Here is a 26267-nt window from a genome sequence, read left to right as displayed (position 1 = left end):
CTCTCTAAACTCTGTGACCTGTTTCCAGTTTGGACTTCACTAAGACAGAAGAATTCATCCTATTTAATTGGCTATAAAAATAATGTATACTCCTTATGGGATGTATAAAAATGCACCAATAGATTTCATGTCCAAAACTTTCTAAACAAACTGTGTGCAAGGATCTATATATTCAGATTAGAATTACAGACTGCAGACAAAAAAAATTCCAGCGCACAATCGACTTCTAAACTGAGGAGCTCAACTTTTTTTGTCCCTGTATTTAGCCGATTCCACTTATAGTCATTGGCAACAGGGCTGTAGAGTCAAAACGCGTAGAGTCAGAGTCTGAGTCAGAGTTCCATTTCGGTGGAGTCAGTTGAAATGTACGGACTCTGAATTCGGCTTATATATTACAAATATGGTAGAAATCATTCATTACAGAATTTGGTTCACATTTCCCTTCAGAGAAATTTAGAAAAGTTTTGAAATGTATATATGTTCTATTCATCTAAGCCCCTATTTATCAAAACATTGATAACTAGGATAAGTACAGTGGGAGACCTTCATATAAACTAGAGCAGAATGCATCTAACAATCATTTGCTTGCACATATACAATTGATCGAAAAAGTAACTCAACCCTTTCTAATTACCTGGATTTCTGCATTAATTACCAATAAAATGCGATCCAATTGTTACCCAAGTCACAATTATAGACAAACACAATTTTATTACCCTAATAACACAAACAAGTCCAATCATTCATATGTTATATTGAGCGCATTAAAGGGGTTCTGTCACTATGTCATCGTGTCCTCCCCTATCTTCTCCTGGCTCCTACGGTTCCCTGGGTCACATCGCTTCAGCCGACCGGATCCTCTTCTTCCTGTTATGTAGCGTCCATTCTCGGCAGTCTCCTTCCTGCAGGTCAGTGTACGTTATGTCACTAGTAACGTAGTGTTCACTGCCGAGCAGGGAATGTCAAATTCTTTGCCGGGCTATTGCTGAGTCTGTGCATGTGTGCTGCCTCGCCCCGAGTGTTCATATAGTATTGTCGAAGACATCGCACATTGGGGCAGTTGCAGCAATAACCTGGCATAGGATTCAACATTCCCTGCTAGGCAGTTAACACTACGTCACTAATGACATAGCGTACACTTACCTGTAGGAAGGAGACTGCAGAAAATGGACGTAACGTCACAGGAAGCAGAAGATCTGGACAGCTGGAGGTGACGTGACCCAGGGGAGTGGAGGAGCAAAAAGAAGATCGGCAAGGATAAGATGCGATAAGAAGGCTGCCTGGGGAGGAATAGGTGAGTATTGATTTTTTTTCTTCTTCTAATGACAGAACCCATTTAAGTAAACATCCACAGTGCGGGGGAGAAAACGTAAGTGAACCTCTATTTTAATGATCTCTCCAAGAAGTTTTCGGCAAAAGATGTTTCCATTAAATATAAGAAGCTGGAAATGTGGGTTTTACAGGTGCTTTGCCCATTAAATAAAGGCACACAAAGCCTGGTTATTGACAAATCGGTTCTTGGCAAGTAAAATTGGTTAGTTTAAACCATGCCTCGATGAGCTCTTCTAAAAAAATGTTTCAAGTGTTTCAATTATGGTAGATCCTGTTGCTATGCCATAAATGTCTAAAATAGGAATACTCCTTTATAGAGGTTTTCCAGGACTCTAATACCACTAGGGATCAGACACTTGGGACCCACACCGATCAGCTGATTGAAAAGCTCGCAGCACTCGGGTGATCATTATGGCCTCTTAGCCCATTGACATCACGCTCATTTGTCATAAAGCCCGAGACCAGCTCAGTGTCCTTCAAGTGAATATGACGGCTATACTATATCAGGCACCGCCACTACGAAACGTACGGCGCTGTGCCTGTGAATGGGGAATAACTTGCTTTCACAAGACAGCCCCTTGAAGCTTGCCAATGACAATTTTTTTGTTGAATTGGAGACTTTTTCAGTGTCAATCTTTGGCCATGCGTTACAAAAAAACATAGCATTTTATGCCCTGTATTTCTCATTAAATCTTCCTGTTCATGAAGCTGGGTGGAAATGACAGAGCGGTAGAAGCAATCTTTACTAGCAGAGTACAGTAGCTACGGAAGAATATACTGTAATGTCGGAAATGCAGACAATGGACATAACACATGCAAATAAAATCCATGACTAATTCAAGCCATACATTTACCTTGAAGAGCTTAAACTGAACTAATATGCTGACATCATATGCAGAAGTTTACGGATTGGTAGCAGCTTTCAGCAGAATGACTTTACTACTGTAAATGGTAACGAGGAATTCTACAGCACAGACACAACAAACGTTAATGAGCAGATTCATCTAGTTAGCCGATTTCCCCCCTCTGAAATGCTCCTTGTCAGAACAACTTCAGCAGTTCTTAATTATCCATATGTCGCAGTGTTTCCTTTCAACAAATGGAATGGTTCTTGTAGGGCCTTAATCCTGCTATTTGCAGACAGTAGGCCTGTTAGGGAAGAGTGGATGGGGTGAGCTGGGCTGCCGGCCAAGTCTGGAGCAATATGCCATGTGTGCAGTACACACTATGTCTGACTTCTGACAGGGAGCTGGTTCTCCTCACAGGCAGAAATGATCTCCAAGACCCTGCATTGAATAAAGCAACTCACTAGACACTTGCCAGTTTCTAGGGGAAAAAAAGTCTATCTACATACGGTACAATAAGTGCCAGGTTGTTAGGTACATCCGCCATTCCTATATAGACGGCAGTTTACATATAAGCTCATTTAAAGATAGGTGCAGAGAGATGATGGTGATACTTAAGCCTCATGCACACTGTAAAGCCCTATGTACAAAGCCCATACAGCAGTGCGTGGAGGCTATATGGCTCCTTACTTCGGCATCGTATAGCTCCAATATTGCTAGGGGAAAGTACATGCAAAATCCTATGGAGCATGCCTCCATTTTTTTCTGCCAGACTTGCAGATAGGAAAAAAAACATCTTCCATATTAGTAGATGCTTCTTGGACCTCTATGGAAGTCCAATTACAGGCACTTGCTGATTGGTGGAGAAGCCCTAAATAGCTCAAGACCTGTTAGGATTGATCAGGGGACTGGAAAGCTGCTGTGTGCATTGGCTCTTTAAGAGGTGGACTGGGTGCAAGCTTGTGCAGTCAATGGGAACCAAAAAAAACTAAAAAAGCTGTGGCCAGAAACATGGTGGACACTGTACTGGCCACGATGGCGATAACACTGTGGTGGATCTAACTGATTCCAGGGCTCCTCTTTGGTCTTCTTAGATGGTGGCACCACTCCTCTGATAGCCCAAGGCATACTGACCATAGGTAGTCATAATTCACACAGCCTCTGAATTGGCCAGCAGTGCTCACATGAGCAGCACTGGACAATTTTAGAAGCAGCATAAAGTGTCTCAGACTACCGATGCCCTAGCAATGCACAGTGTGCATCGGGGTGTGCCTCGGGTAGTCAGAGATGAGATATTGCCATCAGAGTGCCAGGTAATAATATTACCCACAAAACCTAACTTCTCCTGCAGCCAAAGGATCAGTTTAATGTTACCATAGTTTCAGATATTATATAAAAAATGGATATGGTAAGCGGAGTTGCCCTTTGATGTAAACAGGGGATTCGAAGTAGGATCCATCATTATTAGCAATAAATTATAGGTCAGAGCAGTGATACCCATCTGGTGGTCCGGGGACTGCATGTGGCCCTAATGTGCTGGACCTGAATATGGGCACTACTAAAGGATCCTCCTTTGTGGAGAAGATCTGCATGGGATTGTTGAGACACAATTTTATAAAAAACAGGTCCATTTCATCAGGACTAATTTTTGCCAGCTTTAACGAGTGCCGACTGACAGTTTAGCATGTTGAGTGGCATTCATTAAGTGGCTTTACTATGATTGTTCGTCCCTATACAGTTTGCATTCATTGGCAGCACATCTCCCTGTTTACACGGTAACATGTGCAGCCGATAAGCAAGCATTTTTTGTGCCTCCCTGAACGATCCAACCAACGATAAGAGGGTTGTCCAGTATTTTCAACTGATTACTCATCCTTAGTAAAGACTATCAGAGCATAATTGTAGGGGTCCAACTCCTGGCATCCCCGTCATTAGCAGAATCACAGGGATGTGAAGAGGTCTGAGCTACTGTAACATGTAGTGTTACACTTGTATATACTTTGGTGGGCCTCGGTAAGCAGTGAAGGAACCACAGAGCTCCAGCTGGCCCTGTGTTCTGCTGACAGTGGGGGTTCTGGGGTTGGATACATTGATGCACTAAGATAAACACAGACCATCAATTGAAAGTCCCAGACAAACCCTTTAGTTTTTCGTGGAGCTGAGTTAAAGGGGTATTCTGGTAAAACGAAGAATAATGGAGGTCTGATTGCTGGGACCCTCATCGGCTGTCAGAATGGAGGTCCCGTGTACCCCCAAATGAATGGAGCTGTGGTTCAAGTGCTCAACTATGTCTGGCAGCCCAATTAAAATGGATCACTGGTGTCTACGTGCAGCCACTGCTCATTCATTCAGAGAATACATGGAACCCCTATTCTGGCAATCAGTGGGAGTCCCAGCAGTTGGACCCCCACCGATCAGCAAGTCATCCTTTATCCATACCTTATCCTATGGATAAGAGGATAACTTTATCTTATTGTATTACCGCTTTAAAGGGGTTTTCCAGGAATACACTAATGATGACCTGTCCTCATGATAGGTCATCAATAGTTGATCGAAGGGGGTACATCACTTGGGATCCCCGACGACCAGCTGAATTAAGAGGCCGATATGCTTGGGAGAGCGCTGTGACCTCTTTTCAGGCATGTGACGTCATGTTGATTGGTCCCATGGCCAGAAAGCAGCTTAGTAACATTCAAGGGAAGGGGCTTAAGTTGCAATATTAGGCACTTGTGCAGTACAATGTATGGTGCTCTTTCTGGTCTGGAGTAAAGTGACACTCATCCAAGAGCTATGTCATTTCAGTCAGCTGATTGGTGGTGATCCAGAGCTGCAGACCCCCTATAGAATGGCTCATCAGTAGTTTAATCCCAGAAAACCCCTTCAACTATAAAAGATGCCTGAAAATAAGACTGGAGTAGAGCATTAGATCATCAACATAACAAAGGGTACATAGACATATATTACGTTGACAAAAGCATTGGGACACCCAGCCTGCTGTCAGGCGAAGGGGATATGCTCATCAGATGTGTCAGCATTAGGTATAAGGGTACATGCACACGGACGTGTTTTCCGTCCGATTTTTAAACTAAAAAATGAGTCCAAAAATCGGACGGAAAGAGAAACCCTTCATTTGATAGAGTAGAAAAAATATTGTGGCCTATTGTTGGACAATGTCCTATTCTTGGCCAATTTTCACGAATAGTACATGTCAATGCTCTGTCTTCAACACATCGGGCTGCACACAGACAGGTTGTCCGAAGACAGTTGCACCAGAGAATTTCGGAAGCAGCTTTTTTTCTTGCCCATGTGCATGTACCCTAAAGGAGAGTATTACACAGGCATATCCCAGCACCGTATCAGAATGTCAAGAGGTTCAGAGTTGACAACTTCCAACGGGGTATGCTGGTAGGATGTCACCTGAGCAAGCAATCGCTACGAGACATTGCAGCACTTCCAAAGTCCACTGTAGGCAATGTTAATCAGAAATAGAAAACAATTGGTGTGTGCAGCCTTGTTCAGGGAGACCTTGTAAACTGACAGAATGTGGCATCACGCACATTGTCTGCTGAAACACTCGCTCAGGAGGTCTCACAGGCCACTGAATCATCCGTTAGCACCAGAACCATTCTTAGAGAACTGCAATCAAATGGTTACCATGGTCCAGCGGCTGGACACAAGCCCAACAGCACAGCAGTGAATGCACAGAGGTGCCTGCGATGATGCTTGGAGTGTCGTACTTGGACTGTAAATGATGGAAGCAAGAGTTGTGGATAGCTCAATTATAGTATACCATCTTCTGATTAGATGGCTGCAGTTGGGTGTGGCGGTTCTCTGGAGAGCAGTTGCTACGTGACTGCATCAATCCAACAGTGTAGTTTGGAGGAGGGTCTGTTATGACGGGGAAAGGGGGGGTATTTCTGCTGGTAAGGACTTGGGCCATCGGTTATTGAAGTCCACCCTCAATGTCAATGGGTACAAATACATTCCAGACAATGTGGCATTAACTACCCAGTGACAATACTTTGGCACAGCACGGTGTCTCTACCAGTATGACTGAGCACCACATGCAACATGCAGTGTTGAGGCTTGGTCTGAGGAACAAAATGTTTGAAAACTTCATTGGCCAGCCAAAAGTCCGTATCTCAATCCCATCAAGCATCTTTGAGTCAAACTAAAACATTGTATCTGTGCACGACCAACGCGCCCATCATTCCCTGCATCACTATGTGGACCTCTCATTGAGGAATGGAAGCAAATCCCTCCACACACCTACTGGATTTGGTGAGAAGCATGTCCAGGAGGGTTACTGCCGTCAGAGGCCAAAGGCGGCCCAACACTGTATTGAAAAATGCAAATTAAATTAATTTCACCTTCTGTGTATGGCCCAATACTTTTTTCTACATAGTGTATGTGGTGATCAGCCCAAGACACATCACAATCATATATATATATATATATATATATATATATATATATATATATATATATATATATATATATATAAAGGGCATCAAGAGAGTCTATAGGGCAATACTGCAATCTCTAACAGCTACACTTCCACTCTTTCGGCTTCTATTTGGCATTTCTTCAATCAAATTTAATACATTCACATAAAACTCTGGAGTCAGACAGAAGTTAAAAAAGCCAAAAAAGGAGGAGTGCAAAAGTATATTCACACAAAGAGAAGAGCGTTAGCATCGAGACAGGAAGTTTGGGGAGTACAGACTCCCATCCTATAATTAATTGTACAACAAGCTGCTCTCTGTTAGTGGTAATTACAACAATGCTGCACATTAGCCTTCCGGAAGAGGTCTACAAGCTGGAGGTGTTCAGCCCATCGGAGATGACATAACTGCACCTACCATTACATATATAGCATCTGCCAGTCTGTACTTGAACAAAAGCTTTTGTCCATCTCCGGAGGACGGGCAACTTTCTACACCAGCCTAAATCTGACGACTCCTGACTTGTAGTTTTACCTGTCGACATTTCTAGCTCCACAATGGATAACCAACGTACTGGCAGAAAGTGCTGCTGATCTCCAGTATTGTATGGACACTGCATGCCTCCTAGAGGAGAACCGGAATTTAGGACCAGTTTACAGCAGACTTTAAATCTAAGTATATTGGCTGAAATGGATTTTAGTTTCTGGCACCTATGATGGAGACACTGGAGGAAAGGAAAAGCGGTGGCTTTCTGTAACTACCGCACTCTTTGCTTGCATCTATTTTGATACATTTCCTCTGTTGTGTTATGCTAAAAAGGTAGGAGGGCTGAAATCCTACTATTATACAAAAAGGAGGGAGCTACAAAGTACAGAGGTGGCATATGCTCAATGCAGAGCTTGATACTGAAAACAAGAAGTAAGCAGCATAAAACCCCTGTGAACTGTTGTAAATGGTTTTAAATTAAATTTTAACATAATGTCTATTATTTACAACAGTTCAGATTTTCCACTCCCGGCGGAAATATCGCGGCATGCTCTAGTTTAGTGCGAGGTCCGCACAGACAGCTTCTATCGAAGTCAACGGAAGCCGTCCGACCCGCAGCCCGGCCGCGATTAACATTGTGGACAGGTCGCTGATTCCGTGGGAAAAGCTATACTGCACATGTCTGACGGAGAGCTGCCTGGACCATCTGCAGCACAGAGAATTCAGACGACTGACAGATACGCGGGGTCACCGGCTGGGCATAGGGTTCGATTCCGCTGTGGGATCCCGCAACCGGAATCCAACCCGGTCGTGTGCAGCCAGCCTTACTGTTTTCAGTACCAAACACTGTATGGAGCATATGATTCCATTTTTTTCGTACACCTCTGAATAGGTCTAGAAAAAGAAAATCCATTGTGGGTTTCAAATTGGACAGAGAGCAATATACAGTGGTGCTTGAAAGTTTGTGAATACTTCAGCATTTTCCATATTTCTGCTTGTATTTGACCTAAAACTACACACAAGTTCTAAAAGTAGACAAAGAGAACCAAATCAAACAAACAAGTCAAAAATATTTGATTTTGTCATTTATATATTGAGGAAAATGATCTAGTATGACATGTTTGTGAGTGACCAAAGTATGTGAACCTCTAGGTGAAACTAAAGTGAAGTATTTTCATTAAATGGGATGATAGTGAGGGTTGAGCGGGCGACCAGTTTTATTTGAAGAACGGGGATCTATCAATGTCTGATCTTGACAACACGTTTGTAGAAGTGTATTATGACACAAACAAAGGAGATTTCTGAGGACCTCAGAAAAAGAGCTGTTGATGCCCATCAGGCTGGAAAACATTACAAAACCATCTCATTACAAGAAGGCCTCACTTCATTCCCACGGCTGTGTTGGAATATCGCAGCGGAGTACGACACGGCGCCCCTCAAAGACCCCATACCCACCTCTCCGGATCAGCCGCATGAGTCCAGTTTTGCGAGCCGGCATGCATTCGCACTAGCCGTAAATATTTTGGACTCCACCAATCCATAGTTAGACAGATTGTATACAAATGGAGAAAATTCAAGACTATTATTACCCTCCCCAGGAGTGGTCAACCAACAAAGATCATGCCAAGAGCAAGGCATATTATAGCCCAATAGTCCACGAACGAATTCACAAAGGAACCTAAGATAACCTGAAAGCAACTAATGACCTTTCTCACAGTAGCTAATGTTAATGTTCATAAGTCCACCATCAAGAGGACACTGAACAACAATGGTGTGCCTGGCAGGATTGCAAGGGAAAAATGTTGCTCTCCAAAAGGAAGGCTGCTGCCCATCTGCAGTTTGCTAAAGATGACTTGTGCCATGAAGGTGGATGTGGATCCGTCTTGCCACACACCGGTTTGGTGTGGGCTAACTGAGGTGGCAGCACCTGGGGAACCCTGGTTTTCATGCTTTACACCTCCAGATGGAATACCAGCTTTTTCTGCGGGGTCCCCAAGGCATTAAGCACTCATATAGTCCCAGTTATACAGCTGCCGACGCTGCACTGGGCTACACACAGTATCTGATGGTCTGAACAGGCATGTAATGGAAAAGCAGGCTTGGGTCAAGACTGGCAGCACAGATATGTAAACGAAGTCCAGGCTGAAGGTCAGACAGATAGAAGCAGAGTCCAATATACAGAGCTGAGGTCAGGGAGCACAGAAGCCAAAATAGTCAATAAACAGGCAAGAGGAAAGAGTAGGAACACGCACGATACAGGGGCTTTGTCACAATGGCTGAATGAAACCAAGTCATTAAGCATCCTCCATAGGGGGGGGGTGCCTAATATAGAAGCAATATGGTTGGTCATAGGTGGAGTCCAAGGTAAAAAGGTTAACTATTTGTTGACCGAGATGTAGCTGAGCCAAAGAACAGAACAGCAGAGTTCATGGCAACCTGAACAAGCCAGAAGGCTATTGGAACAATGTTTTGTGGTCTGGGGAGTCCAAAATAGAGCTTTGTAAATGAAATCAGAAGTATTATGTATGGAGAATGAAAAACACTGCATTATAGCATAAAAACCTTCAACTTAGGCAAGATGGCCGCCCTCATAGCCATGAACGCAAAATAGAATTAAAAAAAAGTCTACACTCAGAAAATAAAAATAGATTGGAAAACTGGAATATATGTGTCACTATCTGGCTTTAATTATTAAAAAATATAGTGGATGCATTTCCTTTAAGGAGATAATTGGCCTGGAGTTGATTCCAAGTGTAGAATTTGCATTTGGTAGCAAATTGCCCCCAGGGTATGTGTTTGATATAGGGAAATGAGATAGTGATCTCCACTAAAGACAGAGATTGATGTGGGTGGATACATCTGTGTAGAGCGCTGCAGGATATGGGAGAGCTGTGGGACAAATGAGAAACTGCTAGAATTAGGGTTTATTTACAGAACATGCATGACAACATACGATTATACTCCAAGTTCCAGGCAAAATCACTGATACCATTCTGTGGCAATAAGAGAAAACTGCGGGACATCAGTATACGGTAACCGCACGATTATTTCTGCGGGGAACACGCTCAGCAACAAGTAGGAGCCCATTTTCAAAAAGGTTCATATTCCGAGCTGCACCTTTGCTGGATGTATTTCCTGCTGAACTAAACATGCGGTTGCTGCCGTATACGGATGCCCAGCTCCTCCTCCTTATAGCCAGGTGATTTATGGATGCATAAGGTTTGGTTCCTCCAGGATGGACTGTAGCATCTACTTACGCCGAGCTCACACGGTCGTAAGCGTAAAACACTGTTTGGGTCAAGCAGCAATTAACCACTATGGAGATGGCGGTGGCCCGGCGTACTGCTGTATATGGCGGTAAAATTGTACTGCCCATGACAGCGTATCTCACGCACGCCTGGGTTTTTTTGTTTATATTTACCGCGCTGTCGCTTTGCAGTGGTGCATATATATGCGCCGCCTATGTGCAACTACATTGCACATATATACGCACCCATAGAGAACAATGGACTTTATACGCGGAAAAACAGAAAATGCTGCGTTCTTTTTTGTGCTGGCGCATTACACAATTCCGACACGCTAATGCAGAACTGCCTAAGCAATGTAAATGATTGCCAACGAGTTACTGCATATCACACGGGCGTACAGTGCACGCATAATATGCCATAATCATACGTCAATGTGAGCCTGCCCTAATTGTAGAATATGTTGTTCTGTTTCTAATTGGACATTTTGCTGATAACATACAAGTATTATGTGATGTAAACCTGATATGTGGCAAGGGACAAAGTAACTCACACAGGAGCGATAGTTGTTCACTATATGGAGGCAGTGCGGGCTGGAGATTTCTTCCTGCACCCGCCTCCATTCACTATGAGCAGGCAGTCGATCGGGAGAGGATATGTAGTACCGCACTGTACTGTAGGGAGGCGTTACTAGACGGGCAACTATTGCAAATTCTTAAGTAGTATGCCTTATGTCTGATGTAATCAATGAGGAAAGCAAAGACACTATCCAGCATCTATGTATTCTGCATCACTAAATGTAATCATTGCACCTACTGTACTCGTATTAAAGGGGTGCTCCAGCAGAACAGAAAACCTCAGTGACTTAAATGGATTAGTGAAGGTCCTTTTAGAGGGGTGCTTTTTAAAAGGGTCATTCCGATCATGGACATTAATGGCATTTCATTCCCCATTGGACTGCCGTGGCAAGATGAGAGTGTTGGGGAACCCCATTTTAGAGATATATTATGCATACCCTGTGGATAAGCCATACACCATTATAATGGGATTACTCCTGTAAGTAAACATTTTTCTATTTGTCTTACTCCTACCAACCAATGAAAAGTTAAAATAAAGAAAATCGAGATGATATAATTTTGAACTGCAAATAGGTAACATGTTAGAAATGTGACAATAAAAAAAGGTGATGTGTCAAACGCAAACCTGTAGATCGTCTTATATTGTATCTACAGTGGCTCATCTATGCAGTGACTACTGTACTATGAACCATAACCTTGGCATCTGATACTATAGCCACAGTAATGATATTATATAACATAACACATATTATATAAAAACGTACATACAATTTAGATCATTTTGCAAAACAGTTAGCAATTTTTCACTTGTCATGGTTGCTTAGTGCCATCTAGAGGTTCACAAGAGAATTACAGCAAGAGAATAGCACTATTATATGAAACAAAAACAACATGTTCTACATTGTAACAAAGAAAAAATGATCATCGTACAGACAATTGGACGAGTAAAATACTGAGGTTTTATAAATATGGTACTGTGGTCCTACTGGTTCTACCTCTAGCTACCTGACTGCACTGTGGACTCATTTTGAGTCTGTCAGAAATCAGAAACCCTAAATACCTCTGAAGTCCTGGATAACACACAAGACCCAATATGATACTAAGTCTGAGGATTTTCCCCCCAACTGCATCATTTCACATTTGGAAATATTGACCTGTAGTTTCAATTGTTTTAACCATTGATCCCAAAAGGCTAAATACATTATATGATCAACTTAGCCTTCTGTTAGAGTGCAGAAAAAAACAAAAGAGTGATAACAACTAGTGATGCATAGTAAATGTAACTGCATTGACTGGCTAGGAAATGTAGTGGGATATAGGGTTATGCTACTAAAATATAGAGCGATGTCAACATTGGGACAAACCATGTCAATATGTGGTCCTTAAAGCTGTTATCTTGGGTCTCCCCCTGGCATAAAACAACAAACAAGCATATATTCACCTCTCTTGGCTCCCCGCTTTGTCCTGCGCCGCCACTCTAATTCTTCCCCATGATGTCATGTTTACCAGCTGCCCCAGCTTGTTTACGGCACATCATAGGCTGCTGCAGCCAATGAGCTCTGTCATTGGCTGCAGCAGCCTGTGATGATTCGTAGATCATTGGGACAGCAGCCTGTAATACACACAATGGGCGCGAGGAACAAGCAGCGGCACAGGACAAAGCAGGGAGCCGGGAGAGGAAAAGTATATGCTTATTTGTTGTTTTATGCCAGGGGGAGACCCAAGATAACCCCTTTGAGGAAGGTGGAACATAACTGATGGCAAACATAACTCAAGCAATGTTCATATTTGCACCAGTATATATTTAAAATTCTGGACAAAAAAATGTGACTTTGTCTTGCATAATGTCAGGCAGAATGATGGAATCCCAACAGACCCAATTATAGTGGATGGGGTCCGTCAGAAGCCACTCGTCTCCACCATGTGCCGAATCCAGCACTTCTGTCATTTTCGCTGTTCTGCTTCTGTGACGGAGCACAACAATGGAAACATAGAACGTGCAAGTGGACAGTCACAGCTATCATTTCTTTCTGCACAAATCACGTGAACTGCTTTTTTAGGCAATTACCTGCGACTACTTTTGTTCTCCTGAAGATCCTCTGAAGTTTTCGCTGATGACTTTGTAGTTTTATTGCGGTCCATTTTTAATTTACTGGATATACGATCTTTCATCTGCTGTTTCTCATCACTATCCATGTCTTCTTCATCATCTTCACTTGATTTTTCCTGAAATGTGGGAATAATTGGCATAAGTGATATGTTCGTGTCTGAGCACATACACTATAAAAAAAGACTGCAGTATTTGGGAGACCAACACAGGATGGCTGATAACAGAGAAAGATAGAACAAGCTTTTGTAGTGCTTTACTACTGTTAGGATAGATTCTTCAAACAGCCTCATCAGATACAGACGGAGATTAGGAATACACTGAATGTGATGAGCGTTTCCAAAACACCAGTGCTTGACACTTCCAAGAGATATTGGGACTAATTTATCAGTGTAATTGTTCCCATTTTACTGATACAATTGCACTGAAAAGAAGGGAGTTTAGATCGGCCCGAGTGTCATACTTATTAAGGGACGCTCCCTTTCTCTGAGAATTGCAAAGTGCCAGAAAAAAAAAAGTATTGATTTTGGGTTGCAAGCAGTGCACAGAAAGGGAGCATAGAAATAAAGCCGCTAAAATCCCTTAAAAGTAGGTCCACACAGAACAGAAACGCACCACATGCCACACCAGAAAGGCAGCAGGAGGTTAGGGAGGTAAACAAATGGCTCCAGGGTTGGTGTACGAAGGAGGGGGTTTAGGTTAATGGAGAACTGGGCTGATTTGGCTGCTGGCTACAGGCTCTAATGCAGGGGTGGGCTGTATCTCAATGTGGAGGGTGCAGCTGGGGAGGAGATAGCTAGAAGGTGGAGGTGTGTTTAACTAGGGACTGGGGGTAGGGCAACCAGAGAGATGGGGGGGGGGGGGGGGTAGACAGTGACCTGGGACTAAGTAATGGAAATGGGGGTGGAGCGGTAGGAGGGGTTAGTACAGTTAAACTGGCAGAAGAGTTAGTAGCGATACAGATAATATAAAAAATAACCTAAACTGTATAGTAACTAATGCAAGAATCCTGACCACTAAGGTTGATGAACAGGAAGTAATAATGTCTGAGGGAAACTACGACATAGTGGGAATAACTGAGACCTGGTAGGATGAAAGCTGTGAATAGGCAGTGAACCTACAGGGTTATAGGCTGTTCAGAAGAGATGGTACCAACCAGAAAGGGGGAAAAGTTGTCTCTATGTAAAATCCTGTTTAAAGCCTACATTACAAGAAGATATATGGGAAGATGGAGCCTTTATGGATAGAAATACATGGAGGGCAAGGGCTTGTGTCCCAAAACTTTGGAGACAAACACTACCGCCCTCCATTTCATTGTGGTTTCATCTTATATGTGAGATCAGAGAGATGGAAGAGCTCACAGCATCACTCAAAGACGCTCATGAAAAATTTGCCAAAACGTGGCATCATTGGCTGGAGTTCCAAAACTCTGATGAATATAAGAATCTTTCTGCACAGAACGTTAGGTAGCTTTTTTAACAGGGGTTTTCAGCAGTTATTAAATCCCCCACTTCTACGCCTTATATGCCTTCTCTTATGGAACATAGGGACCTGTATTTGTGACTGATATTTTGGAATGTTAAAGATGTATGTACACATATTTTGTTTTTGTATTTGGTAAATGTTGAATTGCAGTTTTATATGGAAAACTTATAAATAAAGAATTAAAAAAAAAAAAAAATGAAATACATGGAGGGAAAAACAATGAAATCCTCATAAGAGTTTTCTATAGGCCTCCAAATATAACAGAAGCTACTGAAAATCTATTATTGAAACAAATTGATGAAGCAACAAATCACAATGAGGTAATTATTATGGAGGACTTTAACTATCCGAATATAAACTGGGAAGCCGAAACCTACGGATCTCATAAAAAGTAACAACTACCTGTTGATTACTAAAGAGAATTACCTTACCCAACTTGTACAAGACCAAACTAGAGGGACAGCCATTTTGGACTTAATATTAACCAATAAACCAGACAGAATAACAGGGGTGCAGGTTGGGGGGGCACTTGAGAAATATTGACCATAATATAATATATTTTGATTTGTCCTTCAAGAGTTACAAAAATACTAAACTTTAGGAAGGCTAAGTTCGATCAGCTTGACTGGGATAATGTCCTCAAAAATAAGAGTACACACTATAAATGGGAAACGTTTAAGAACATTCTAAGTACTTACTGTGAGAGGTTCATATCTTACAGGAATAGAAGACTTAGTAATAGGAGGAAACAAATATGGCTTAATAAAGATGTATTGGGGGCAATAAAAAGTAAAAAGAAAGCGTTTAAACTGCTAAAACAAGAAGGCAGCGAAGAAGCACTAAAAACCTGTAAAGGACAAAAATCAGATAAAAGCAGCAAAGATTGAGACAGCGAGTCTTATTGCTAAAGAGAATAAAACTATCCCTAAACTGTTGTTCAACTATATAAAGAGTAAAAAGATTAATACTAAAAGCGTTGGCCCTTCAATAAATAATGTAGGAGAAATTGTAGAGGGCCATGAGCAGAAAACAAATCTATTAAATAGCTCTCTACAGTGTATTCACAGACGAAAATGAAATGTCAGATGAGATGCAGAGTGATAAAGCAAACTCTCCACTAAATGCCACCAGTCTAAGGGCGCCCACCCACTGGAGATTTTTTTTCCCTGCGAAATTCGCAGCATTTTTTTCTCTGCAGGGGTCTATGGGACTTGTAATGTTAAAATCGCGATCGCGCAAAATTCAAAGTGCTATAACTTTTTAATTTTTTCATAGACAGCGCTCTGTGAGGGTTCATTTTTTGCGAGACGAGCTGTAGTTTGTATTTGTACCATTTTGGGATACACACCTTTTTTTTTAAATCTCTTTTATTGCGTTTTTTGGGAGGCAAAATGCTAAAAATTAGCATTTTGCCTCGGTTTTTTAGCATTTTTTTTTAACTCTCTTTGCCGTGCAGGAAAAAAGCGTGTTCAATGTATTGTACGCATCGTTACAGACGTGGCGATACCAAATATAAGAGATTTTTAATTTTTTAAAAACTTATGCCAATATGAGAAAAAGCCTAAGAAAAGGGTTTAACATTTTTTTTTTACTTTTTTATTTTTTGTACTTTCTTTTTTTTTTTTTTTTAACACCACGTGTGTCCCTCTGAGGGACTTTTACTGTAGATCGCTGCGATAAGGCATGCCAGGACTTCTCTCCTGCCATGCCTTATCGCTCACTATAGCGATCACAGGCTATGGCAATACAGGACGCCGGTATCTGGCGCCCTGTTGCCATAGCAACCAGCCGGGCTCTCGCGATGTTATCACGAGTGCTCGGCTGGAGTCACAGAGGGAGCGCGCTGCCTCTGTGAACCCCTTCCCTACCGTGATCTACTTAGAGTGCGGTAGGGAAGGGGTTAACAGCGAGGAGGGCGCATCTCCGATGCCCCCCGCTGTTGCAGCGGGACGCTGGCTATCACTGACAGCCGACTTCCGCTGCGGGATAGCGCGAGATCTGCTATGATCTCGCGCTATCCTCATGACGTAAGGGTACATCATTTTGCGGGAAGTACCCTGCTCCCATGATGTACCCTTACGTCATGAGGCGGGAAGGGTTAAGGACTCTATAGTGACGAGGTCTGTTCCACTGGATTGGTGCATAGTTAATGTGGTGCTGATATTCAAAAAGTGGTCAAAAAGCAAACCTGGAAATAACACGCTGGTAAGTCTTAGGCTGGGTTCACACAGGGCGGATTCCCGTCGGAAATCTCGCGGTTTGGCCGCAGCAAAAAACGCGAGATTTCCGCCGGGAGAACCGCCACGGTTTTAGCCGTGGCGGCGTTGAAAATACACACAAAAAAAAAAGTAAATAGACATGCTGCATCTTTTGAAATCGAGGCTGCGGCGGCCGCAGCTTCAACCGGACTTACTGCAGCGGATTAGCCGTCCCGTGTGGACGAGATTTCTGAGAAATCTGGTCCACATGGCTGGCTAATCCCAAGATTAGCGGCCGCGGGCGGATCTGTCGTGGAAAACCGCGGCAAATCCGCCCTGTGTGAACCCAGCCTTACTTCTATTGTGAGTAAAATGTTTGAAGGGTTTCTAGGAGATGCTATTGTAGGGTACCTTAAGGAAAATGGCTGTATAACTCAGCATGGCTTTATGAGAGATCAGTCCTGTCAAACCAATCTGATCAGCTTCTATGAGGTGGTAAGTTGCACACTGGACCATGGAGAGCCACTGGATCTTGTGTATCTGAACTTTTCTAAAGTGTTTAATAATGAGCCAAATAAAAGGTTGGTATATAAAATGAGAATGCTTGGTCTGGTGAATGTGTGTAAATGGGAAAGTAACTGGTCAGTGATAGAAAGCAGAAGGGTGTTATAAATGGTGCATACTATGATTGGGTCACCGTTACTAGTGGGTAACCACAGGGAGCAATACTGGGCCCTATTCATTTTAATATATTTATTAATGACCTGCTAGAAGCATTGTGCATTAATATATCAATATTTGCAGATGACACAAAACTATGATAAAGATATTAACAAAAGAGGACGCAAGGAGATTGGAAGAGGATTTGGATAAGTTGGTGGTTTGGACAGAAAAGTGGCACATGAGGTTTAACACTGATAAGTGTAAGGTTATGCTCATGTGCAGAGGAAATACATGTCACCATTACATGCTAAATGGGAAACCACTGGGAAACACTGACATGGAAAAGGACTAGGGGGTTTCTAGTTAACTATGAGCTTAACTGGAGCAACCAGTGTCAGGCAGCTGCTGCCAAGGCAAATAGGATCATGGGGTACATTAAAAGAGTTCAAGGGGCACATGATAAGAACATAGTTCTTCCTCTTTACAAGTCACTGGTCAGACCACACATGGCATATGGATATCACACAACTGAACGAAGCAGTGCAAAATCAAAAAACATGGAGGGAGCTCGCCTTTAGGGTCGCCGAGGGTCATGAACGACTAAATGGCTAACAACAACAATGCAATAGGGACATATCAGAGCTTGAGTAGATACAAAGGAGGGCAACGGAAGTAATAAATGGAATAGGCGGACTACAATACCCAGAGAGGTTATCAAAATTGGCATCATTTAGTTTAGGAAAAAGACGGCTGAGGGGCGATCTAATAACCATGTATAAATATATCAGGGACAATACAAGGATCTCTCCCATCATCTGTTTATACCCAGGACTATGACTGTAACAAGAGGGCATCCGTGACGTCTAGAGGAAAGAAGGTTTCTACACCAACATAGAAGGGGGTTCTTTACTGTAAGAGCAGTGGGACTATGGAACCCTCTGCCTGAGGACGTGGTGATGGTGAACTCAATAAAAGAGTACAAGAGGGGCCTGGACGCCTTTCTTGAGCGAAGCAATATTATATGTTATAGTCATTAATAACTTCAAAAGAGTTTGTTGATCCAGGGATTATTCCGATTGCCAGATTGGAGTCAGGAAGGATTTTTTCCCCCTTAAATGGGAAAATTGGCTTCTACCTCATTGGGTTTTTTTTGTCTTCCTCTGAATCAACACTGTAGGTTAATAGGCTGAACTTAATTGACATATGTGTTTTTTCGGCTTTACATACTATGTTATTTTTCTAAAACCTCGTGCTTGTGCGATAGCTAGTAAAAGGGCAAATTAGGCTACTTTCACACCTGCATTGGGGTCAGTTCATGGTTTCAGTCTCATTGAAAAATCAATAGGAAAAAACCAAGATCCCTTTTTTTCAGAATTCTTTCAGTTTCTATCCTCCAAAAACAGAGCAGAAAAACGGAAACCCTGAACGGAGATCTAACGCAGGTATGAAAGCAGCCCAATTTACCTTAAATAATTTTTTAAATGAAAAATGCCAAAACACTGGCGACTGGGGGTCCACCCCATTTTCTAATTTGCTGTCCACTGCTGTTGTCATGTGAAATCCATCTCTAGCAACAGAGATACCAAGACAAATTATAGGAAATGTTTGGGGTTGAGGGGGAAGGTAGGTTGCCTCATACTACTCTTAGTAGTCAAGGAGAAGGGAGGGAGAAGCAAAAAGACACACACAGACATAATGCTGCAGCTAACAGCAAGCGATTTGCTGTATGAAGAGTTACTAAAACCACATTCACACTGTTCAGTACTGCTGTATGATGTCCTTCATAATGCTGTTATTTCTGTGTGTGCACTACTGAGAGTTATGGAGCAGAAGCTGAAGTCTTCTAAGTGTGAAACATAGAATACAGACAGCAGAAAAAGAAAATGTGGTCAATCTAATCCGCCCTTATATTTCCTTTCTAATTCTCTTTTAGGATAGATATATTCCTATCCCAGGAACGCGTGAAGTCATTTATTGATTTTCCAACCACATCTGCAGGACGTTTGCTCCAAGCATTTACTATTCTTTCTGTAAAATAATATTTTTGACATTGCTTCTGCTTTTCTCCGAACTAATCTCAGACTGCGCTCCCTTGTTCTTGTGTTTAGCTTCCCTCCTAAGCGTGGTGTATGGGAGACATAATAACAGCAGTCTCCTCCCACCAGCTAACAGAAGACTAAAAATCTGAGATGTAGCCCGCAGAGGGGAAAACTAGTGAAAAATGTCATATGCAGTTCATATAATAGCCAGATATAGTGTTATTCCTAATACACACATAGCAGTGTTAGTGAAATGAATATGACTCCATGTTCTATCCTATGTGTAGCCATTTTGTATCAGGTAGCCATCTTGTATGCCTCTTTCATTTACATTCATTTTTCCTTTAAAATGAGAATTATTACTGATAATAAATAGTTTTTCAAAAAGCCTTGAGTGAACAGCCGAGGCCAGAGCTGCAGCTGATAGCTATGCAGCATCCAGACTGACCGTTGTGTAAAGATGACTTGTTCCTTGCTGTTCTCGCATGTTAATAAAATGTTTTGCATAAATATTTAGCGTTATACATTCCTGTATTCGTGTTCCGAGAAGCAAATCTATATGGTTCTACTGCGCCTGCGAGAAATCTGTTCAGCGATTTAGATGTTAAATTCTTTATCTTGCATATTCAGATTTGTGTTTCGGAGCATTGAAGCCAATGGAAGCTGTCAGATCGGTGGCCTTTCACGGATTCTGCGTCATCGCCTAGCGATGGTGCTGAGAAATGTATACTGCACATGTGCACATCTGCAGTACAGAAGAAAGACGACATAAATACGCAGAGTCGCCAGTACGGGCGGATTCTGTGCAGGATTCCCATGCGAAATCCGTGTGTGCCCGTGTGCATTCGACCTTATTGTAATTGAGGAATGTGCCTCTATAAAAACTGATGCCTGTCAATAAAAGAAGGATAACTTTAGACCACATCCAGTCTTGTTGTGGTGGAGGTTATTTCCGAGCTCGGCCTATATACGTCTAACTGAATTCGGACCCCAACAGCATACCATATAACAGCAGCTTATTGTGAAAAGTCAGGTACACTGTAAAGAATCTCATCCCCATGTTGTGGAGTTTTTCCACATGGAAATAGAAGTGCAATGATAATTTTTACCTCTGCAGTACTGATGGGCAAACTTTTCAAAAGTTCAATTGGTTCGCTGAATTTGGAGAAAATGTTCGGTTCAAATTAGTACAAACAAATCTTCGACAACAGGAAGAGGAAGCAGAAGGAGGAAGGACAGAGAGGAATTTTAATGGGGTCATCCCAGGCAAACCGCTTGAGGTTCGGGTACGTGCTGAACTGAACTTATAGCAGGTTTCACCCGAAACAGGGTTTGACTGTTTCGAGTCACTCAACACTTCTCTGCAGCGTGTTAATTTCTGTTTAGGACGATGAAGGTGCATTTCACCCATTCCAACCTAGTGGTGTAAAACAAGTTGCAAAATCCATATGTTACAGGTGCGGATTTGTTGCAGAATTATGGCAAAATGTGTAGGTTGCGTGGTGGACCTGCCCTAATAGGACTATGCATATGCCTTCATACAGCGTTATATGCAACGTGTCCTGGAGCCTAGATCTCACTTGAATATGAGGTTTCTGCCTTGTCCATGCTGAAACAAAGCAGATGAGGACACATGACATATCGGAGCTTGTTGACATACCATACAAAAGATGGTCCTCTGTAGTCACTACGGTCATGTGCTGCACATTTGGTACGTGCTCCGGTGTGAGCTGCTTCATTAACCCACTATCAGCACGTGTCTGAACTTGTATTTAAAAATCAAGAAAAACATACTGTTCCTGCCAAATATAAATTACAGATTCTTTTCACAACTCTCTCTGTCTTTCATTTCATAATTAGATACTAATTGGGCTATTTCAGAATATAAAAGGGCTCCCACAGACCAGTCCCCTGAGCGCTGCAGAAAGGAGAACAGCAATATAACAAGAGATGATTAAATTAAATCTTTAATAAAAGGTTCTATTTTTTGAATGGTCTCCGAATCGGATTGGAGCCTTGAGGAATTCTAAATGCAGTCAGAAGAGGCTTCATAAAGACACCTATTCCATGTTATTGAGCGTCAGCCTCCAGCATAGCTCCGTCTATTGCAGTACTTATCTATCTGGCGGGCCTCGGACTAATTTCAGCAGTTTGTAAATATATATGACATGACATCAGCTGGCGTACTAGTATATACCAATGTAGCTTGTGGACAAGAGAGTATCCAAAGTTCATGCTACTATTTCTAAGTAGTGTGTGGGTGGCAGCCAGTCTAATGACATCCGCCATAGCAGGCTCATCTCATACGGTACCATAGACAGCTATATATGCAATCGGGGGCTTCCTTCTCCAACTATTTACAGAGCCTCGTTCTAGTCTGCTGAACTTTATATAACCCGTCTATCTGAAGAGGACTCAATCTAATTGCTCTTTGGTGCAAAACAGGGAAAAGCCATTGCAGTCACTACGGCATTAGAAGAGCAGTACAAACCCCTCAATGGGACCTGGTCACAACAAATATAGGTTTGATTTGCAGCCGGCATACTATAAAGCTTGAAGAACTAAGCAGCTTGATCATTGATTAATATTTGCTTGTAATGTATTCATTTAAAATGTATCTGCACTTTCAAAACTTTTTTGCCAGGTCATAGGGATAAGTCAAAAGTTTTGAGTACTGGGGTCTGGCTGCTGAAACCACCACCAATCGCTAAAATGAGCCAGCTGAAGCGTTCTTATGAGGGCTGTCACTACTCGCTAGTTGAAGATTGACTCAACAGAAAGTCTATGAGCCGGTCTTCAGTTGGCTCGCTCTAGTGATCAGTGGGGGTTTCAGCACCTTGAGATCGAAACTTTTGACACATCACTATGACATTTCAAAATTTTTTAAGAGGAGTTACAATTAAAATCCTGTTCACTTTTGGCTTACGTCCAATGGATGGATGGATTGACACAGTGATTGACAGCTTATACAGGGAAGGCTGTTAATCAGTGTTAGCGCCACCTCCTGGAATTATACACCTACAACAAACAGGGATTTAATCACATTTCCCTTTTTTTATTTTTGTTTTTTCATCTCCACCTTTCAAGAGCCATAACTTTTTAATTTTTCCTCCATTGACATAGGCGTATGAAGGCTTGTTTTTTGCAGGACGGGTTGCATATTTTAAATGGTACCATTTAACCCCTTGAGTGGCAGGTTTTTATTACCATGTCGTGCCTCAGAGGGCAGGTTTTTTAAATGAGTCAACAATGCAATTTTAGTATTTATTAACCCCTTGAGCGGCGCGCCCGGAAAATCTCCGAGCTTGCTGCACTGACCATGCAGTTAACCCCTTCCCTCCATATGACGTAAGGGTACGTCATGGGAACGGGGTACTTCCCACAAAATGACGTACCCTTACGTCATAGGGATAGCACGAGATCATGACAGATCTCGTGCTATCCGGCAGAGGTAGCCGGCTGCTGCGATAGCCGGCCTCTCAATGCAAAAGCAGCGGTGCATCGGAGATGTGTTTTTTATAAATTGTTTAGCTTTTTTAATGGAAAAAAATATGAAAAGGATTTTTATTAACTTTTAACACAATTATATATTTTTTTTACACTTTCATTTAGCCCCCACAGAAGACTTGAACTTGCGATCTTTAATGTTGCCTTTCTAGGCATCTAGTCGTGGCAGCCCTGGGAGCCTTTAGTAGACTCTGGGTTGCTATGCTAGCCCATCCCCACCCCCTGATTGGGGTATCGATGGGGCGCAGGAAAGGGTGCTCACCCACTGACTGCTTAGAGACATAGTCAGCTTTGACCACTGCATCCAAACAGTTAACTGCCATGATCAGAGCTAACTCGAATAGCAGCAGTTACTGGTGGCTGCCGCTATGGAGTGGATTCGGCTGCTGAGCCTGCACCATGCAAATTTCAGGATTATAGAATGTTTATATGCGTTTGGCGGTCTTAAAAATAAAAAGTTGAAACGTGCCAAGCCTGCTTTCATTTACCCACCCGCTCCCACCGATTTTGTTCTGACAGTACTCAGGTCCCCCACCTCTCTTTACTTCTTGTAAAAAGGGTTTCCCCAAAGAGACATGTGAGATAAAGTGAGCTGGTGATTGGCTGCAGCAGTCACATATCCCTGTTGTTGGGATGTCATTGCTGCTGTCGGCAGTAGAGAGTAGGGGGATTGGGTAAAACGAGTGACTGGGACTGGATAAGATGAGATGAGTAGGTTTTCTTTTATGTTTTGGTTACGCACTTTTTTTTTATCCCCAGACAACCAATTTATATCTCTTTTTGGAAAACATGGGTGACAGGCATTACAATAGTCGTTACAATCCCCAAACTGTTGTCCTGGAATCTAGGCTCATTATAATATTCCCGATAAATCGGGCAGTACACATCAAATCAAAGTCATCCAAATCCACAAACTTCAGAAGGATTGACTCGAGATCCTATGGGGGTAATCATTCCAAAGGCAGATGTAGGCGGGTAAAAGGATCGAATATGTTGGATTCAAAGTTTTATCACTTTCGATCTTTAGTGTCTAAAGGGGTTATCCAGGGAGAGAGGAAATTTTAAAGCAGATGAATGTTGTGGCAAAGCATAGAAAAAGGGATATGTTTGCTTCACCCGATCACCTGGTGGTCTTCGTTTTCGGCAGCAGTAAGGACATCCTGTGACAGCTACAGCAGGGAATTCCTTCATCCCCTGCGGGGACCACAGGGATGAAGGAATTCCCTGTCACAGCTGTCACAACTGCAGCAGAGGTCCGCAATGCTATTCCATTGTTTTCTATGGGGCCGCTGCAAACCTATTCAAAGCAATGGAATGAAGGCCACCACAGCGGTAATGATTTTCGGGGGAAGGGCTTGAAATATAAACTTCCCTGAAAATCACCTTTAGCTGTAAAAAAAAAAAAATTAACTCACCTAGAGCAGTCCAGCTTAATGTTTATTTTTTTTTAAAGGGCTTATATTTCAAGCACTTCCCCGAAAATCATCACTGCGGTGGTGGCCTTCATTCCATTGCTTTCAAGGCGGCTGCAGCAGCGCCGGCCCCATTGAAAGCAATGGAATAGCATCACGGACCTCGGCCACAGCTGTGACAGCTATCAAAAGGTATTCCTTCATCCCCGCGGGGATGAAGGAGTCCCCTACCATAGCTGTCACAACTGTGTCAGGGGAGCGCGGTGTACTCATTAGGTTTCAATGGGGCTGGGGCTGGGGCTGCTTCCGCCGGCCCCTTGGAGAATAATGGGCAGATTTTTCTTGTCGCTGCGAGGCTTAAGTAAAAACAAGGCAAATGAGTATGAAACCATTGAAAATCATTGGTTTCATAATCATGTGTTTTCAGTCACTCTCGCATTGTAGAAAACTATCACCACTGGGTTTAAGCCCTTAGTCTGTGGTGCATTAACTTTCTATTGGATATGTTATTTTGAGATCCCAAGGTAGCAGGGGCGTTATGCACCTGTATCTCCTTAGGTCCCTCTATAAAGGGGAGGTAGTGTTATGAGCCTGTATCCCCAGAGGCCCCTCAATAAGGGGGAGGTAGTGTTATGCACCTGTATCCCCAGAGGCCCCTCTATAAGGGGGAGGTAGTGTTATGTGCCTGTATCCCCAGAGGCCCCTCTATAAGGGGGAGGCAGTGTTATGCACCTGTATCCCCAGAGACCCCTCTATAAGGGGGAGGTAGTGTTATGTGCCTGTATCCCCAGAGGCCCCTCTATAAGGGGGAGGTAGTGTTGTGCGCCTGTAGTCCCAGAGGCCCCTCTATAAGGCGGAGGCAGTGTTAGGGACCTCTGGGGATACAGGTGCATAACACGACCTCCTCCTTATGAGGAACCTCTGGGGATACAGGCGTATAACACTACCTCCCACTTATAGAGGGGTCTCTGGGGATACAGGCGTATAGCAAAGGGTCTGAAGCTGCACACAGAATTCAGATACAAGACAGACGGATGCAACCAGTGTTGCCACTGGGTTTGGGAACATGATTGCTGGCTCATAGAGCATGTAATAAAGACCAGATGGAGACCCGCCACCAACAGAAACGGAGCAGAGGGGATCGAGTGTGGAGAGTATAGTTTTGTTGTTCGTTTTTTTTAATGGTTTGCCACCATAGTAAGCAATTTTGAAACTTTTCTCTGTTCCTAGAAGACCCCTTTTAAACAATAATTACTTAAAACTGCCTTACAAAACTCTATCCTTAGCTCCTTATTGTTTTCCGCAAACTTCCGTGACACTCGCTCTGTTCCAGGGCCTCGGTATTCCAGTCTTTCAACCTTTTAATTCCTTAAAAGATTCTATGTGCTTAAGGTTTAGAGAATGTCATCTCTGGATTGTAATCTACTTAGTCACCTTTCGTTTAAAATGCATTTAATCCTTGATGAGGTGGACTTCTCCTTTCGATGCTTATTGCTAAGAAGTATCACTGTACACGGTCCTTCAATGTTGAAGGGAACCAATTACCAGCTATGAACACCATAATCTAAGACAGATTCCCAGGAGCCCGCAGAAGTAGGTTTTATAGTTACCCACCACCTCTCAATGCCCATCCCAAAAGTCTGTGCACGGACCGTGCCATCAGACTCAAAGCTGCGGCTTGTGTGTGCGCTCCCATAGAGATCAATGGGAGTATGCAAGCACAGCCTAGAGCTTTGAGTCCGGTGGCATAGTCCGTGACGACTTTCAAGGCTGACAGCATGGGCATCGGGAGAAGGGCGAGTATGAAAAATTCCCCGTCAAGCTCATGGGAACCTGCCCTATGAGCACCATAACTTAGCTTATGGGGCTGTCAGCCGATGACAGGTTCCCTCTAAGCCAGTCCATCCTATTTCCCTTTTCCCGCA

The 26267-nt window shown here is 42.8% G+C and overlaps 1 protein-coding gene across 1 annotated transcript in view; it reads right to left on the bottom strand.

Moving 5' to 3' along the window:
• Positions 1–26267, bottom strand: part of CWC27 (CWC27 spliceosome associated cyclophilin) — a 181149-nt gene that overhangs the window by 122841 nt on the left and 32041 nt on the right. The window contains exon 10 of the mRNA XM_066602791.1: positions 13000–13157. Coding sequence (XP_066458888.1) covers positions 13000–13157 — 158 coding nt within the window. The remainder of the gene's footprint in view (positions 1–12999; positions 13158–26267) is intronic.

This window comes from Eleutherodactylus coqui, chromosome 5, assembly GCF_035609145.1.
Source record: "Eleutherodactylus coqui strain aEleCoq1 chromosome 5, aEleCoq1.hap1, whole genome shotgun sequence".
In the NCBI taxonomy this organism is placed as follows: Eukaryota; Metazoa; Chordata; class Amphibia; order Anura; family Eleutherodactylidae; genus Eleutherodactylus; species Eleutherodactylus coqui.
Note: the sequence above shows the minus strand (reverse complement) of the source record. Positions and strands in the feature narration are given on the sequence as shown.